Source organism: Notolepis coatsorum (assembly GCF_963971535.1).
Source record: "Notolepis coatsorum genome assembly, chromosome: 5".
Classification (NCBI taxonomy): domain Eukaryota; kingdom Metazoa; phylum Chordata; class Actinopteri; order Aulopiformes; family Paralepididae; genus Notolepis; species Notolepis coatsorum.
This window is the reverse complement of record NC_140169.1, coordinates 39,756,457-39,774,490: the sequence shown is the minus strand read 5'-3', so window position 1 is coordinate 39,774,490 and position 18,034 is coordinate 39,756,457. Positions and strand designations below refer to the sequence as shown.

At 41.6% G+C, this 18,034-nt stretch overlaps 1 protein-coding gene across 1 annotated transcript in view; it reads left to right on the top strand.

Moving 5' to 3' along the window:
- Positions 1-18,034, top strand: part of pard3bb (par-3 family cell polarity regulator beta b) — a 617,911-nt gene that overhangs the window by 416,196 nt on the left and 183,681 nt on the right. Inside the window, exons 14-15 of the mRNA XM_084314067.1 lie at positions 14,274-14,382; positions 15,798-15,982. Of these exons, the coding sequence (XP_084170193.1) occupies positions 14,274-14,382; positions 15,798-15,982 (294 nt within the window). The remainder of the gene's footprint in view (positions 1-14,273; positions 14,383-15,797; positions 15,983-18,034) is intronic.

The window sequence follows — 18,034 nt, the reverse complement described above, 5'->3', positions numbered from 1 at the left end:
TGTGTGTGTGTGTGTGTGTGTGTGTGTGTGTGTGTGTGTGTGTGTGTGTGTGTGTGTGTGTGTGTGTGTGTGTGTGTGTGTGTGTGTGTGTGTGTGTGTGTGTGTGTGTGTGTGTGTGTGTGTGTGTGTGTGTGTGTGTGTGTGTGTGTGTGTGTGTGTGCGTGCGTGTGTGTGTGTGTGTGTATGTGTGTGTGTGTGTGTGAGAGATAGTTTACATTTATCTCTGTTTATACAGTATCTCTACCAGCCTCCCCTCCAAAACACAAGAACAAACAATCACACATCTAGTCATGTGCTCATATTGTGTGTGTGTGTGTGTGTGTGTGTGTGTGTGTGTGTGTGTGTGTGTGTGTGTGTGTGTGTGTGTGTGTGTGTGTGTGTGTGTGTGTGTGTGTGTGTGTGTGTGTGTGTGTGTGTGTGTGTGTGTGTGTGTGTGTATGTGTGTCTGTCAGTGAGACAGGTAAACAGAGCTGACCTTGAACCAACCAGAGCTGATCAAACAACCTCTCAAATGGACCAACACACACTGGTGTGTGTGTGTGTGTGTGTGTGTGTGTGTGTGTGTGTGTGTGTGTGTGTGTGTGTGTGTGTGTGTGTGTGTGTGTGTGTGTGTGTGTATGTGTGTGTGCATGTGTGTGTGCATGTGTGTGTGCACACAACATGTTCATCATGTGTGTGTATGCCGGTCCCTGTGGGCCATATGAAGAAAATAGATAAATATTGTTTTTACATGTGTGCACATCCAGTTATGTGTGTGTGTGTGTGTGTGTGTGTGTGTGTGTGTGTGTGTGTGTGTGTGTGTGTGTGTGTGTGTGTGTGTGTGTGTGTGTGTGTGTGTGTGTGTGTGTGTGTGTGTGTGTGTGTGTGTGTCCCATGCTGAACGGTCGCCTCACTACTGAAGACTAAATCATAATGATGACAAATATGTCAATTGACTTTTATGATTCTCTACATATGGATGTATGCTGATGTGATGTTGTGAAGCTATCTCTCTCTATATCACTCTCTCTCTCTCGTCTCTTTTTCTCTACCCACTTTACCTGTCTCTTTATTTCCCTTTATACACCAGTTTTTCTCTCTCACTTTCTTTCTCTCTGTATCTATCTATATACGCCTCGCTTTATCTCTCCTTGCCTCTCTTCCCGTCTGTATTTAATGATGCTCGCTCGCTCGCTTGCTCAAACAAATATAAAAACAAATATTTCAAATGTCATGCTTTGAACTGATATTTTTGGTTTCTCATTTTTCTCAAATTGAATAGTAAAACAAACAGTGTCAGTATAATGTAAATAATAAAACATTAGCATAGTGTTAGTATAATGTAAACAATAAAACATTAACATAGTGTTAGTATAATTTAAACAATAAAACATTAACATAGTGCTAGTATAATGTAAATAATAAAACATTAGCATAGTGCTAGTATAATGTAAATAATAAAACATTAACATAGTGTTAGTATAATGTAAATAACAAAACATTAACATAGTGCTAGTACAATGTAAATAATAAAACATTAGCATAGTGTTAGTATAATGTAAATAATAAAACATTAGCATAGTGCTAGTATAATGTCAATAATAAAACATTAACATAGTGTTAGTATAATGTAAATAATAAAACATTAGCATAGTGCTAGTATAATGTAAATAATAAAACATTAACATAGTGTTAGTATAATGTAAATAATAAAACATTAACATATTGCTAGTACAATGTAAATAATAAAACATTGACATAGTGTCAGTGTTACAAAGGGTCAGATTAAACCGAATATATATATTTATTACTTGAGATACCTTGTATAATATTTGTATATCGTTTGATATCCCTTGTATATTATTTGTATATATACACGGAATATCCCTTTACCTAGGTACAAACCAGACCATAATATTCGTTCTCCTATTGGACAGCGACCCCTAGGCGCCAACGACCATACCCCCAATGGCGAGTTCAAAGCCACCGCCAAGGCTTGTCTCAACATGTCCAGGTTTGCGCAGTAATACGAGACAGAACTGAGGTTGGCACTAGATAATTCACCTTACGTATAAATACGGCACAGGTGGAAACAGCAGCAGTTCAGTTCATTCAGTGCATCATTCGTTCAAAGTAACGTCTAGTCTTATCCAAAACGTTAAAGCCTTCACCACGAGTCAACGACCAAGTGAAGAGAGCAACTTTGTGTCTAAAGAGCACTTATAACATGTGTGAATAGGATAGTAAAAGTGTCAGAGTTTAGTGAAATAACGTCAAGTTCGACCTAGTTAATGTGAAGTATAGTGCACAGGAGAATCTACACCGGCGAATGCAGAGCCTTTTCCGGCTGGATTATATTGCTTTTGGTACTGTGGCTGCTGGAGCAGAGAACCGTCTACCCACTGCTGTGTGGGATCTACCCGCGAGGAGCATCACTCGAGCCCGTCTCTAGGAAGAGGCTGGCTGGCTTTCATCCATGCTGTCGCGCATACTTGGATTATAGCTGCTGCTTTGTCTGCCGATCGAGGGGAGTATATGTACCGCCTCCCGTAGCTGGAGCTTATTTATTCCTCGTTGATCCAGACTTTGCTCCCGAACATTCTCATACCCTGCTGGCTTACAACCGGAGGGAACCCCCTAGTGTCTCCAGCTGACTACGAGTGTGCCTTATGTAATTCTTATGCTACAGGTGGCGTCAGTTATACCCATCTTATGATGCTCATGGACTTACGTTCTTGACCTACTTAAGTGTTCTTCGCCTCATAAGCGCAATTCATAATTCTCAATTTGTAACCTACCGTTGCTGATATAATAATAAATCCCTCCAAATAGAACTTTAGGTGTCATTGTTGTATTCTTGTGTGGGTGTTCACCAGATATACCGTGTACTGTATGGCCAGTAATTAAAGTACATAACTAAGTAGTGGTTTAATAATACCATACTCTCAATACAGTCAGGGAATTGTACCCCTCAGTTACAGTCAGTACAATGTAAATAATAAAACATTAACATATTGCTAGTATAATGTAAATAATAAAACATGAACATAGTGCTAGTCTAGTATAATGTAAATAATAAAACATTAACATAGTGCTCGTATAATGTAAATAATAAAACATTAACATAGTGCTAGTATAATGTAAATAATAAAACATTAACATAGTGCTCGTATAATGTAAATAATAAAACATTAACATAGTGTGCATATAATGCAAATAATAAAACATTAACATAGTGCTAGTATAATGTAAATAATAAAACATTACCATAGTGTTAGGATAATTTAAACAATAAAACATTAACATAGTGCTAGTATAATGTAAATAATAAAACATTAGCATAGTGCTAGTATAATGTAAATAATAAAACATTAACATAGTGCTAGTATAATGTAAATAATAAAACATTAACATAGTGTTAGTATAATGTAAATAATAAAACATTAACATAGTGCTAGTACAATGTAAATAATAAAACATTGACATAGTGTCAGTATAATGTAAATAATAAAACATTAACACTTTGGGTGCCGGGAAACGCCTAAACACGTCATTCCCGGCCATGCTCAAGTTGCCGAAGACGCCTTACAGCGTCTTTAATATCAATATTTCAAAAATCTGGGATCGGATTCATATGTCCCCTCCGCTGGCCTGAGATCCACCAGGAGGACCCACTGAGCTCTCTGGCGGTTCAGGAGCGCCATCTGGTGGCCGATCGGCGCAATCGCTTAACAGGAAGTGCCGTAGAGGTTGTGCTGGACGGCCGTATTACTTCCGGGCACTCGCTAATAGGTCCCGGGACTCGATCTCGACACACTACATAGCAATCGATTGCCAATAACTCGATAAACAACATGATTTGGACGTATATACCATTATACAAGCTGGAGATGGACCGGGTAAATCTACATCCCATAATGATAAAAATTCTACTCTACGATGATCGCCCAACGGCGCGCGGAGACTGGGGTGAGTTTTAGCGTGTAAAGTTACCGTCTTCGATACTAACTGCTATTATCAACATTTGACCCACATTAGATGATTGGTATAACGCTGCCCACGGAATTATAAACGCCCCCTAGCCCATCCGGTCAACATCAGATGACGTGTAGTAACTTCTAGAAGTACGTCTAGTTGGAATTTTTTATATCGCGCTGATTGCCATAAAACTGTATTGCATCATCAATATAATGTATTTGGGGCTATAGATCACGTTCTGGAGAAAGCTGCAGAAAGAGATGAAAACATACTTATACATTAGACCATACTTTACTATGAATATGTGAATGAAAAAGTTTAACGTTGCTACACAATGAACAATACATATAGGACTTTGAATGGGCCCTAATAATGGCAATGTAGCAATAGAATTTAAAAAGTTATAGCCCTGCAAAGAAGGGGACTTTCTCTATAGACAAATAGAGCCGGCAACCTACGGTTGATAATGAATTTAACCCATGGCAGCCAAAGTGTTAACATAGTGCTAGTATAATGTAAATAATAAAACATGAACATAATGCTAGTATAATGTAAATAATAAAACATTAACATAGTGTGCGTATAATGCAAATAATAAAACATTAACATAGTGCTAGTATAATGTAAATAATAAAACATTAACATAGTGTTTGTATAATGTAAATGATACCCCATTAACATAGTGCTCGTATAATGTAAATAATAAAACATTAACATAGTGTGCGTATAATGTAAGTGATACACCATTAACATAGTGCTAGTATAATGTCAATAATAAAACATTAGCATAGTGCTAGTATAATGCAAATAATAAAACATTAACATAGTGCTAGTATAATGCAAATAATAAAACATTAACACAGTGCTAGTATAATGCAAATAATAAAACATTAACATAGTGCTAGTATAATGTAAATAATAAAACATTAACATAGTGCTAGTATAATGCAAATAATAAAACATTAACATAGTGCTAGTATAATGCAAATGATAAAACATTAGCATAGTGCTAGTATAATGTAAATAATAAAACATTAACATAGTGTCAGTATAATGTAAATAATAAAACATTAGCATAGTGTTAGTATAATGTAAATAATAAAACATTAACATAGTGCTAGTATAATGTAAATAATAAAACATTAACATAGTGCTAGTACAATGTAAATAATAAAACATTAACATAGTGTCAGTATAATGTAAATAATAAAACATTAGCATAGTGTTAGTATAATGTAAATAATAAAACATTAACACTGCTCGTATAATGTCAATAATAAAACATTAACATAGTGTGCGTATAATGCAAATAATAAAACATTAACATAGTGCTAGTATAATGTAAATAATAAAACATTAACATAGTGTTTGTATAATGTAAATGATACCCCTTTAACATAGTGCTCGTATAATGTAAATAATAAAACATTAACATAGTGCACGTATAATGTAAGTGATACACCATTAACATAGTGCTAGTATAATGTCAATAATAAAACATTAGCATAGTGCTAGTATAATGCAAATAATAAAACATTAACATAGTGCTAGTATAATGCAAATAATAAAACATTAATATAGTGCTAGTATAATGCAAATAATAAAACATTAACATAGTGCTAGTATAATGTAAATAATAAAACATTAACATAGTGCTAGTATAATGCAAATAATAAAACATTAACATAGTGCTAGTATAATGCAAATAATAAAACATTAGCATAGTGCTAGTATAATGTAAATAATAAAACATTAACATAGTGTCAGTATAATGTAAATAATAAAACATTAGCATAGTGTTAGTATAATGTAAATAATAAAACATTAACATAGTGCTAGCATAATGTCAATAATAAAACATTAACATAGTGCTAGTATAATGTAAATAATAAAACATTAACATAGTGTCAGTATAATGTAAATAATAAAACATTAGCATAGTGTTAGTATAATGTAAATAATAAAACATTAACATAGTGCTCGTATAATGTCAATAATAAAACAACAACATGAGTGATGGATAGAGCGATGGTGATGAGATGATATGTGTGATGAAGAGAGAGGAGCGGAGAATGATGCGAGGATATGAGTGATGGGTAGAGGGAGGATGATGAGATGATATGAGTGATGGGTAGAGGGAGGATGATGATAGGATATGAGTGATGGGTATAGGGAGGATGATGAGAGGATATGAGTGATGGGTAGAGGGAGGATGATTAGAGGATATGAGTGATGGGTAGAATGATGATGATGATTCATATCTCAGTTATCAGAGCAAACTGCAATTGATCCATCATCCAAACAATAACTATATCCTTCAATGTCTGTGTGTGAGATATATATATATAGAGAGAGAGAGAGAGAGAGAGAGAGAGAGAGAGAGAGAGAGAGATATATATATATAGAGAGATATAGAGAAATATATAGATATAGAGATAGATATATATATAAAGATAGAGATAGAGATAGAGAGAGAGAGAGAGAGAGAGAGAGAGAGAGAGAGAGAGAGAGATAGGGAGATAGAGAGATAGAGAGAAAGAGAGATATATAGAGAGAGAGAGAGAGAGAGAGAGAGAGAGAGAGAGAGAGATAGAGAGAGAGAGAGAGAGAGAGATAAATATATATAGAGATAGATAGATATAGATATATATAGAGTAGGGCTGTCAGTTTATCGCGTTAATTAGATTAATTAATTACACAGCAAATTATCGCGTTATGAAAATTGACGCAAAATTAATTACAGCCGACCTATATTTACTTTAGACAAGTGGCAAATCGGTGCGCTTTTATTTTGAAATCCACGCTTGAGTTGGGCGTATTAAACTTGGCCCATTGAATGACCCGTAGCCTACTTGATCGTCACTTCACACATGCGTCGTCTATCAAACAAAACAAACACACAAAGGAATTAGCTCAGCTGGAACAAGATGTCAGCATCACCCGAGGCGATACTCCTGGGACCTATGAACGGCAAGTTCAATTTCAAAAAGAATATAGATGGGACAGTAAACAAGACCATTGTAATATGTAGCTTATGTCAAAAAGAATTTGCGTATCACCGAAGCTGCTCTAGTCTAACGTATCACATGAACGCTAAACATGTCCAGGCAAGTTGTTCGAGCAGCTCCAGTGTAGCTAACGTTAGCTCCAGAGCAACTCGCACGCTTCGTCAAACCACTCTTGGAGAATTACCGTTAGGCAAACGGTTGAGTAAATCCACCACAGACAAACTAACCAACAGCGTCACGAAGTGGATAGCAAAATATTGTAGGCCAATAGCTATAGTGGAAGATAAGGGTTTAGCGGAGTCATTTCGAATAGCGTCGTCTGACCCAAATTACAAGCTACCCTCGAGAGCTACAGTGATGAAAAGGATCCACAACATGTATGACACAGAGAGGGAGGCGAGGGAAGAAGTGTTGGCACGGGCTGGCCCAATGGCCCTAACGGGTGATCACTGGACGTCGGTGGGCAATCATAATTATTTGGGTGTCACAGTGCACTTGATCGATACTGAGTGGAAACTGCAATCATTTGCATTAACGGTGACCAAAACTGTGGGCCGCCATTTCGCCGATGCGTGTGCTGAACAGTTCAACACCGTAATAGAGGAGTGGAATATAAAAGATAAAGTCACATCTATTGGGACTGATTCCGCCCGTAATATGATAGCAGCAGCGCGCTATATGCCGTTCCAGCACATGCCATGTGCTGCACACGTGCTGCAAAGAACCATCACAGTCTCCCTTGAGGACAGAAGCCTTGACACCACCCTGGCAAAGTGCCGCAAGATTGTAGGCCACTTCAAGCACAGCCCTGCCAGTACAGAAGAACTGCAGCAGCAGCAGACTGCCCTCGGACAAGCAAAAGAGCCCATGATACAAGATGTATCCACAAGGTGAGACTGTTTAACTACCTGTTGTATGCTTAGGGTAAATTTAGTGTGTGTGTGTTTATTTCTTTGTATTCTGTACAATTGCATCATGCTGCATTAACAACCCCCAGTGGGACTAATAGTTATTTTATTGAATTGGAAGGTGGAATTCGACACTGGCCATGATCTCACGGTACCTGAGGAACCAGGAGGCTGTGACTGCCACTTTGGCCCAACAGAACCACAAGCTGTCCATGCTGACCCCCACAGAGTGTGACAAACTGAAGAAGCTGGAGCTTGTACTTGAGCCCTGCAGGTAAGTGTCTCTCCCTCTCTCTCTCCCCCCATACACCCCCCTCCTCTCTCTCTCTCCCCCATACACACACCTCACACCCCACTCTCTCTCTCCCATACACACACCTCACCCCCCAATCTCCCCCATACACACACCTATCTCTCTCCCATACACACACCTCACCCCCCCCTCTCTCCCCCATACACACACCTATCTCTCCCATACACACACCTCACCCCCCCTCTCTCCCCCATACACACACTTATCTCTCTCCCATACACACACCTCACCCCCCCCCTCTCTCCCCCATACACACACCTATCTCTCCCATACACACACCTCACCCCCCCCTCTCTCCCCCATACACACACATATCTCTCTCCCATACACACACCTCACCCCCCCCCCTCTCTCCCCCATACACACACCTCACCCCTCTCTCTCCCATACACACACCTCACCCCCCCCCCTCTCTCCCCCATACACACACCTATCTATCTCCCATACACACACCTCACCCCCCCTCTCTCCCCCATACACACACCTATCTCCCTCTCATACACACACCTTCACCTCTTTCTCTCTCGCTCTCTTGTTTCACTGCAGGTATGTGACTGAGCTCCTTGGAGGGGAAACCTACGTCTCATGCTCTGTGGTGCTCCCCGCACTCTGCCACCTAAACCGCATCATGGACCTCAACGAGGAGGATCCGGGCTACATGGTAAAGTTCAAGGCCAGCTTCACGAAGGACCTGGACGCACGCAAAGCGACCCTCAACAACAGATGGCTGAAGCTGGCTACAGCCCTCGACCCGCGATTCAAGGACTTGAAGAGCGTACCAAAGGACGAGAGGGATGAGGTGTGTGTGTGAATGAGAAGACCAGTGTTAAGTCCTTAGGCTGTCATGAAAAGTCCTATGCAACTAATTAATTGTCCCTCTTATTAGGTGTGGACCTGGCTTAAAGAGATGCTGCCAGGACCAGAAGCAGACAAAGCTGCTCCACAAGCCACAGAGGACGAGCCACCAGCGAAGAGGACCCTCCTCCTGCTGTCTTCAGACTCTGATTCAGATGAAGTCAGGGTACTGTCAGGACAATTAGACCTCTACAAAGCTGAGCCCAGCATCGGAATGAATGACTGTCCACTGGAGTGGTGGGCAGCTCACGCAAAAGCCTATGGACAGCTGTCTCCTCTTGCTCGCAAATATCTGGCTACTCCTGCTACCTCTGTGCCATGTGAGAGGCTATTTTCACTTGCAGGTCACATAGTCCAAAAGAAGAGGGCAGCCTTACTCTCAGACAATGTAAACAAGCTTGTTTGTCTTAGCAATTGGCTCAAGGAATAGATTTGTCATGCATACAGTAGACCCTGCACTAGACCCTGCACTAGACCCTGCAGTCATGCCCCAGACCCTGTAGTAGACCCTGTAGTCATGCCCCCAGAAACTGTAGTAGACCCTGTAGTCATGCCCCCAGACACTGTAGTAGACCCTGTAGTCATGCCCCCAGACACTGTAGTAGACCCTGTAGTCATGCCCCCAGACACTGTAGTAGACCATGCCCCCAGACACTGTACTAGACCCTGTAGTCATGCCCCCAGACACTGTACTAGACCCTGTAGTCATGCCCCCAGACCCTGTAGTCATGCCCCCAGACACTGTAGTAGACCATGCCCCCAGACACTGTACTAGACCCTGTAGTCATGCCCCCAGACACTGTAGTAGACCCTGTAGTCATGCCCCCAGACACTGTAGTAGACCATGCCCCCAGACACTGTACTAGACCCTGTAGTCATGCCCCCAGACCCTGTAGTCATGCCCCCAGACACTGTAGTAGACCATGCCCCCAGACACTGTACTAGACCCTGTAGTCATGCCCCCAGACACTGTAGTAGACACTGTAGTCATGCCCCCAGACACTGTAGTAGACACTGTAGTCATGCCCCCAGACACTGTAGTAGACACTGTAGTCATGCCCCCAGACACTGTAGTAGACCCTGTAGTCATGCCCCCAGACACTGTACTAGACCCTGTAGTCATGCCCCCAGACACTGTACTAGACCCTGTAGTCATGCCCCCAGACACTGTACTAGACCCTGTAGTCATGCCCCCAGACACTGTACTAGACCCTGTAGTCATGCCCCCAGACACTGTACTAGACCCTGTAGTCATGCCCCCAGACACTGTAGTAGACCCTGTAGTCATGCCACCAGACACTGTACTAGACCCTGTAGTCATGCCCCCAGACACTGTAGTAGACACTGTACTAGACCCTGTAGTCATGCCCCCAGACACTGTAGTAGACACTGTACTAGACCCTGTAGTCATGCCCCCAGACACTGTAGTAGACACTGTACTAGACCCTGTAGTCATGCCCCCAGACACTGTAGTAGACACTGTACTAGACCCTGTAGTCATGCCCCTAGACCCTGTAGTCATGCCCCCAGACACTGTACTAGACCCTGTAGTCATGCCCCCAGACACTGTACTAGACCCTGTAGTCATGCCCCCAGACACTGTAGTAGACCCTGTAGTCATGCCCCCAGACACTGTAGTAGACACTGTACTAGACCCTGTAGTCAGTATATTAATATTTGAATAGTCATATTTGGCACTATATCGTCGAGTTGGACGTAGTCTATTAAGCTAATAATAGTCTGTTAATATATAGTGCTTCGTGCGGTGAGAATACTACCGTAGTCAGTACCCCATCGTTTCGGGCAGAGAACTGGCTGCTTATCCAGGGTGGTTGACCCCACGTGAAGCTGCACCCGAGGAGCCCCAGAGCCGACGAGCGAGTGGACCTGTATACCGGATTATTCTGCCGACGACAGCCCGCCTTCCCAGGCACGGATTATGCTTTGTATACTTTGATTATTCCATGGATAAAGACCCCCGACACTGTAGTCATGCCCCCAGACACTGTAGTAGACACTGTACTAGACCCTGTAGTCATGCCCCCAGACACTGTAGTAGACACTGTACTAGACCCTGTAGTCATGCCCCCAGACACTGTAGTAGACACTGTACTAGACCCTGTAGTCATGCCCCCAGACACTAGCTTGCTGTGGGCTGTTTTGATTTTTGAGGATACTGTAGCTTAGTGTAAACTGTTATTGGCTGTATCAGCAACAAATGTTACCTTATTGAGAGGTATGTTTTCATTCATTTTATTTTATTCAATTTAATAAAATTGATTTCTAAAGCATTCTTCACTTGCAGGTCACATAGTCCAAAAGAAGAGGGCAGCCTTACACACAGACAATGTAAACAAGCTGAAGCTTGTTTGTCTTAGCAATTGGCTCAAGGAATAGATGTCATGCATACAGTAGACCCTGTAGTAAACCCTGCACTAGACCCTGATTTTTGAGGATACTGTAGCTTAGTGTAAACTGTTATTGGCTGTATCGGCAACAAATGTTACCTTATTGAGAGGTATGTTTTCATTCATTTTATTTATTTATTTATTCAATTTAATAGAATTGATTTCTAAAGCATTCTTCACTTGCAGGTCACATAGTCCAAAAGAAGAGGGCAGCCTTACACTCAGACAATGTAAACAAGCTGAGGAATAGATGTCATGCATACAGTAGACCCTGTAGTAGACCCTGCACTAGATCCTGCAGTAGACCCTGCAGTAGACCCTGATTTGAGGATACTGTAGCTTAGTGTAAACTGTTAGCTGTATCAGCAACAAATGTTACCTTATTGAGAGGTATGTTTTCATTTTATTTATTTTATTTATTTAATAAAATTGATTTCTAAAGCATTCTTCTTGGTGTATTTAATTGATCAGTCACCTGCTACAATAATGTAATGTCCTTGAATTTTAAATATTTATATGAATATGAAATATAAATATGCGATTAAAATGCGATTAATTAGATTAATTAATTACAAAACCTGTAATTAATTAGATTAAAAATTTTAATCGCCTGACAGCACTAATATAGAGATAACAAATTAACGATATGTTTAAAGTGAACTGGATACAGTTTAGTGATTAATTACAGAACTGAGAGGATTTATGAATAACAACAAGACATCAGATGAGAAGATAGTGAGAGCATGTCTAAGTGAGAGATGGATAGATATAGATATACAGAGATAAAGATAGGTATGGATAGATGCAGAGAGAGGTATAGATACATACACAGAGATACAGCATGATGAAGAGAGAGGAGACAGATATGAGTAAATCTGATTAGTAAAATACTTTGTTTACCTTCATTTTTACTGGGACACACACATACTTACACACATACGTACATACACACACATATGCATACACACACTCATACATTACATCAATCACAAATTGCATACATCGGTATGCTAATATACAGATAAACACACACATATACAGTATACACATAGATCAGATATGAGGTAATAATCATAGTCAGCCTGGTCTGACATCATGGTCTGACATCATGGTGTGACAGTATGGTGTGACAGTGTAGTGTGACATCATGGTGTGACAGTGTGGTGTGACAGTGGTGTGTGACATCATGGTGTGACAGTGTGGTGTGACAGTATGGTGTGACATCATGGTGTGACAGTGTGGTGTGACAGTGTTATGTGACAGTGTGGTGTGACAGTGTGGTGTGACAGTGTGGTGTGACAGTATAGTATGACAGTGTGGTGTGACAGTGTGATGTGACAGTGTGGTCTGACAGTGTGGTGTGACATCATGATGTGACAGTGTGATGTGACAATGTGGTCTGACAGTGTGGTGTGACAGTGTGGTGTGACAGTGTGGTGTGACATAATGGTGTGACAGTGTGGTGTGACATCATGATGTGACAGTGTGGTGTGACAGTATTGTGTGACAGTGTGGTGTGGCATCATGGTGTGACAGTGTGGTGTGACATCATGGTGTGACAGTGTGGTGTGACAGTATTGTGTGACAGTGTGGTGTGGCATCATGATGTGATAGTGTGGTGTGACAGTATTGTGTGACAGTGTGGTGTGGCATCATGGTGTGACAGTGTGGTGTGACATCATGGTGTGACAGTGTGGTGTGACATCATGGTGTGACAGTGTGGTGTGACATCATGGTGTGACAGTGTGGTGTGACAGTATTGTGTGACAGTGTGGTGTGGCATCATGGTGTGACAGTGTGGTGTGACATCATTGTGTGACAGTGTGGTGTGACAGTGTGGTGTGACAGTATTGTGTGACATCATGGTGTGACAGTGTGGTGTGACAGTGTGGTGTGACAGTATTGTGTGACAGTGTGGTGTGACAGTGTGGTGTGACATCATGGTGTGACAGTGTGGTGTGACAGTGTGGTGTGACATTATTGTGTGACATCATGGTGTGACAGTGTGGTGTGACAGTATTGTGTGACAGTGTGGTGTGGCATCATGGTGTGACAGTGTGGTGTGACAGTGTGGTGTGACAGTGTGGTGTGACAGTATTGTGTGACAGTGTGGTGTGGCATCATGGTGTGACAGTGTGGTGTGACAGTGTGGTGTGACAGTGTGGTGTGACATCATGGCCCTATGAGGAGTGATGACTGTATATTGATCCACAAGTGTGTGTGTGTGTTATTAGGTTGTGACCACTGATCTCATCTCGAACTGTGGGTCAATACGCACTCCTATATCACATGGAAACACAGATACAGCCATCTCTCATCCATATCTAGCATTCTCTCTCATCCGTATCTCTCTCCCACAATCAGAAATCACTCTTCTCTTCATGTCTATTATCCTCTCTTCTCCTCTCTTCTCCTATCTTATCTTAAAAAAATCAACAAAACACAAGTTTTTTCATTGGACGTTTTTATTTTATTTCTATATAAAATATTGTCTGCTCACACAAAGGTAATGTATGATGTTGACTTCACACTGCACCAGGCATAAAGGGTATGTTCCCCTGAATCATAAAATGTATAACATTTGAAACTGAAACAAAGAATGAGCTCAGAATTGGCAAAAATATAACACTATGGCTAGGCAAACCGTTGTCTATGTAGGCCTTATGGGGGTTAATGAATAAATAAGAAAACAGTGATCAGAAAACTAAAACAAAGACAAATATAAAAAAGAAACCTGACAATTCTGGATTAAATTAAACACATTCACATTTGTTATAACCATGATAGCATCAGGAATTCTGATTGGTCCGTTCCTTCTCCCCAGTGACCAATGGCAGTTATTCTCACATGAACGATGAAGAGGACGAGGAGGAGCTGTCCCGACATGGAACCGACTTCAGCGGCGCCACACAGAACTCTTACCTGCAGCAAAGGTCTGTTTTCATTCCTTCACTTTTACTGTTCCTATTTAGTATGCACTGGAAGACTCGTCAAACACCGTTTTCACTCCGCCACCATGATGGTGGAGTTTGATGTAATGTGAGGAACACAGCAACATTATAGTAACTGTGCTTACCGTATTATACAGAGTCAGACAAGAAGATAGATACCAATTTCCTCTCGTTCTCTTTCCAGCTGCAAGCTAGCCTATAGCTTAGCACAAATCAATGTAAGTGTATACAGACCACTATCCTAGCTTAAAACTCCAGGGGAGGTGTTTTTGGCCAACAGCTAGGTTAGCTAGTCCATATCTGTTTTCATTAATGTGTGCTAAACTATGCTAGCTTGCAGCGGGGTAGCTTTCTACTGAACGCACATAGCGGAAACCACTATGTTGACTCGGTCTCCTCTGCTACACAGTGTCTCCTAGCATCCTCCTAAGAGGAAACTACTATGTGTTGACTCTGTCTCCTCTGCTACACAGTGTGTCTCCTAGCATCCTCCTAAGAGGAAACTACTATGTGTTGACTCTGTCTCCTCTGCTACACAGTGTGTCTCCTAGCATCCTCCTAAGAGGAAACTACTATGTGTTGACTCTGTCTCCTCTGCTACACAGTGTGTCTCCTAGCATCCTCCTAAGAGGAAACTACTATGTGTTGACTCGGTCTCATCTGCTACACAGTGTGTCTCCTAGCATCATCCTAAGAGGAAACTACTATGTGTTGACTCTGTCTCCTCTGCTACACAGTGTGTCTCCTAGCATCCTCCTAAGAGGAAACTACTATGTGTTGACTCTGTCTCCTCTGCTACACAGTGTGTCTCCTAGCATCCTCCTAAGAGGAAACTACTATGTGTTGACTCTGTCTCCTCTGCTACACAGTGTGTCTCCTAGCATCCTCCTAAGAGGAAACTACTATGTGTTGACTCTGTCTCCTCTGCTACACAGTGTGTCTCCTAGCATCCTCCTAAGAGGAAACTACTATGTGTTGACTCGGTCTCATCTGCTACACAGTGTGTCTCCTAGCATCATCCTAAGAGGAAACTACTATGTGTTGACTCTGTCTCCTCTGCTACACAGTGTGTCTCCTAGCATCCTCCTAAGAGGAAACTACTATGTGTTGACTCTGTCTCCTCTGCTACACAGTGTGTCTCCTAGCATCCTCCTAAGAGGAAACTACTATGTGTTGACACTGTCTCCTCTGCTACACAGTGTGTCTCCTAGCATCCTCCTAAGAGGAAACTACTATGTGTTGACTCGGTCTCCTCTGCTACACAGTGTGTCTCCTAGCATCATCCTAAGAGGAAACTACTATGTGTTGACACTGTCTCCTCTGCTACACAGTGTGTCTCCTAGCATCCTCCTAAGAGGAAACTACTATGTGTTGACTCTGTCTCCTCTGCTACACAGTGTGTCTCCTAGCATCCTCCTAAGAGACACGTCCCCTGCCCCGGCACGGCTAGGTGCCCCCAGCCCCGTTGGACCCCCGGCACAGTCCCGGTCTGATACCCTGTACCAGAGCCAGCACCAGTACCAGCATGTGAAGGCATCTAAGAGCATGGACCTGGGTACGAGTCAGAACCAACATAACTCTGGTGGGAATAACTTCATCTACCTCCTCCTCCTCCTCATCATGCTGCTCCTCCTCATCCCGCTGCTGATCATCCTGCATGGTGGCTGCGTTGTGGCTGCATAATGGTGGCTGCCTCATGGTGGCTGCGTTGTGGCTGCATCATGGTGGCTGCCTCATGGTGGCTGCGTTGTGGCTGCATCATGGTGGCTGCCTCATGGTGGCTGCGTTGTGGCTGCATCATGGTGGCTGCCTCATGGTGGCTGCGTTGTGGCTGCATCATGGTGGCTGCCTCATGGTGGCTGAGTTGTGGCTGCATCATGGTGGCTGCATCATGGTGGCTGTATGGCTAACTCACTGCTGGATATATATATATATATATATATATACATGCATGTGGTGCAAGCACACACACAATTTAAAACACAAATACACATGCACATATTTGCAGACATAAATATACACAGACACACACATACACACACACACACACACACACACACACACACACACACACACACACACACACACACACGCACACACACACACACACACACACACACACACATCTCCCCTTTCCAATGGCATAATTCAATCTGGATTTAGTATCACCAGGCGTGATTCACAAGTACAGTTACTTTTTTATAATGTAAATTTCTCCAAAATATTTCATCAGATTGCAACGCCGTTTTTTGCTAGACGTTCACAGAAAGGTAGATAAACTAACTGTGTTCTGTATTATGGCAATAACGTTCAGGTTTGTGGGAGATAATCCCGAAAAATATGAGAAATAAAAAAGTTTATCCAGAAGTCAGATGATTGACGGGGCTGGCATGAGCTGGGTAGGGTAGTTTTTCGAAATTCGAAAGTCCATCAAAAGCCCTGGGTCTCTTCCTTCAAAAGACTACACTCACTTTTGGCTGCGCCACTTCCTCCCGTCAATATGCACCGGTTTCCCACTCAATGCCCTGATATTTCTATAATCATATATTTCACTAATAACAGATACAATCATTGGTAAACAAACGCAATGCTGAAAATATACACTTTGACTGCTGTTTTGACAGGGTTAGAGTCTTTACTCTTGCATACATTTGAAAAGAAAACACAACATTAATTCATACATTCTGTAGAGATGGATTTATGGCCTGATGTCATTTGCGGTCCAGTACCGGACCGCTCAGGCTTAACATGTTAACCCTGTGAGGCCCAAATAAAAAATACATTAGCAACATCAGAGGCCAGAGGGTGGGACCTATAAACACATGAAGGGTGCCGTGACTGAAAAAAAGGTTGAGAAACGCTGGTATATATGGTGTGGCTCTTTGTGGTATCACAGTCATTTTTGTGACTCTTAGTCTCTGACTCGTTGGCCACCCCTGGTATAGGGTGTATATAGAAGGAAATAGGGACAGTGGAAATAAAGAGTGATATAATAATAAAGAGAGATCAATTGTAGATAAAGTTTGTTTACCGTCATATTCTATATCGGTCCACCTCATCCTGTCTGTAACTATTATGTAAATGCCATGTGCCTCTGTGTTGTGGTGTGTAATTATCACGTTATAACAATTTTGACAGCATAATTATTTAACAATACTTATATGTTAACTACCACCTGTCCTACTTGACATTTGTACATGTAATGTGTGTGTGTGTGTGCATGTGTATATGTGTATATGTATGTATGTTTTGGGCATGTGTGTGATAAGAGCTACAGGCAGTCTCCATCTATCTCAATCACCTACTCGAGATAGAAGCCTGTGGCCGCTCGATATCCCCCAGTGAGGTGCTAAACTCGCCAAGTTCTCGAGTCAATTACTATTTATGTCAAGCTTACTTCATAGTCACCGGTCTAGTTATATCCAGTTGATATGAAATGTAAGCATGAATAGTTGTTAACCTCTTCTTTGTTTGTAATAAACCGAATGTGTGTCTCGGAGAACTCTTATTGCCTATAATAAAAATTATATTATTATTATCATTATCATCATTTTACCATTTCACCACCACCATCATCACCGTCCTCATTTGTGAGGGAAGGCATGTAGTACTGATCATTTGAAAAGCTTGGTGA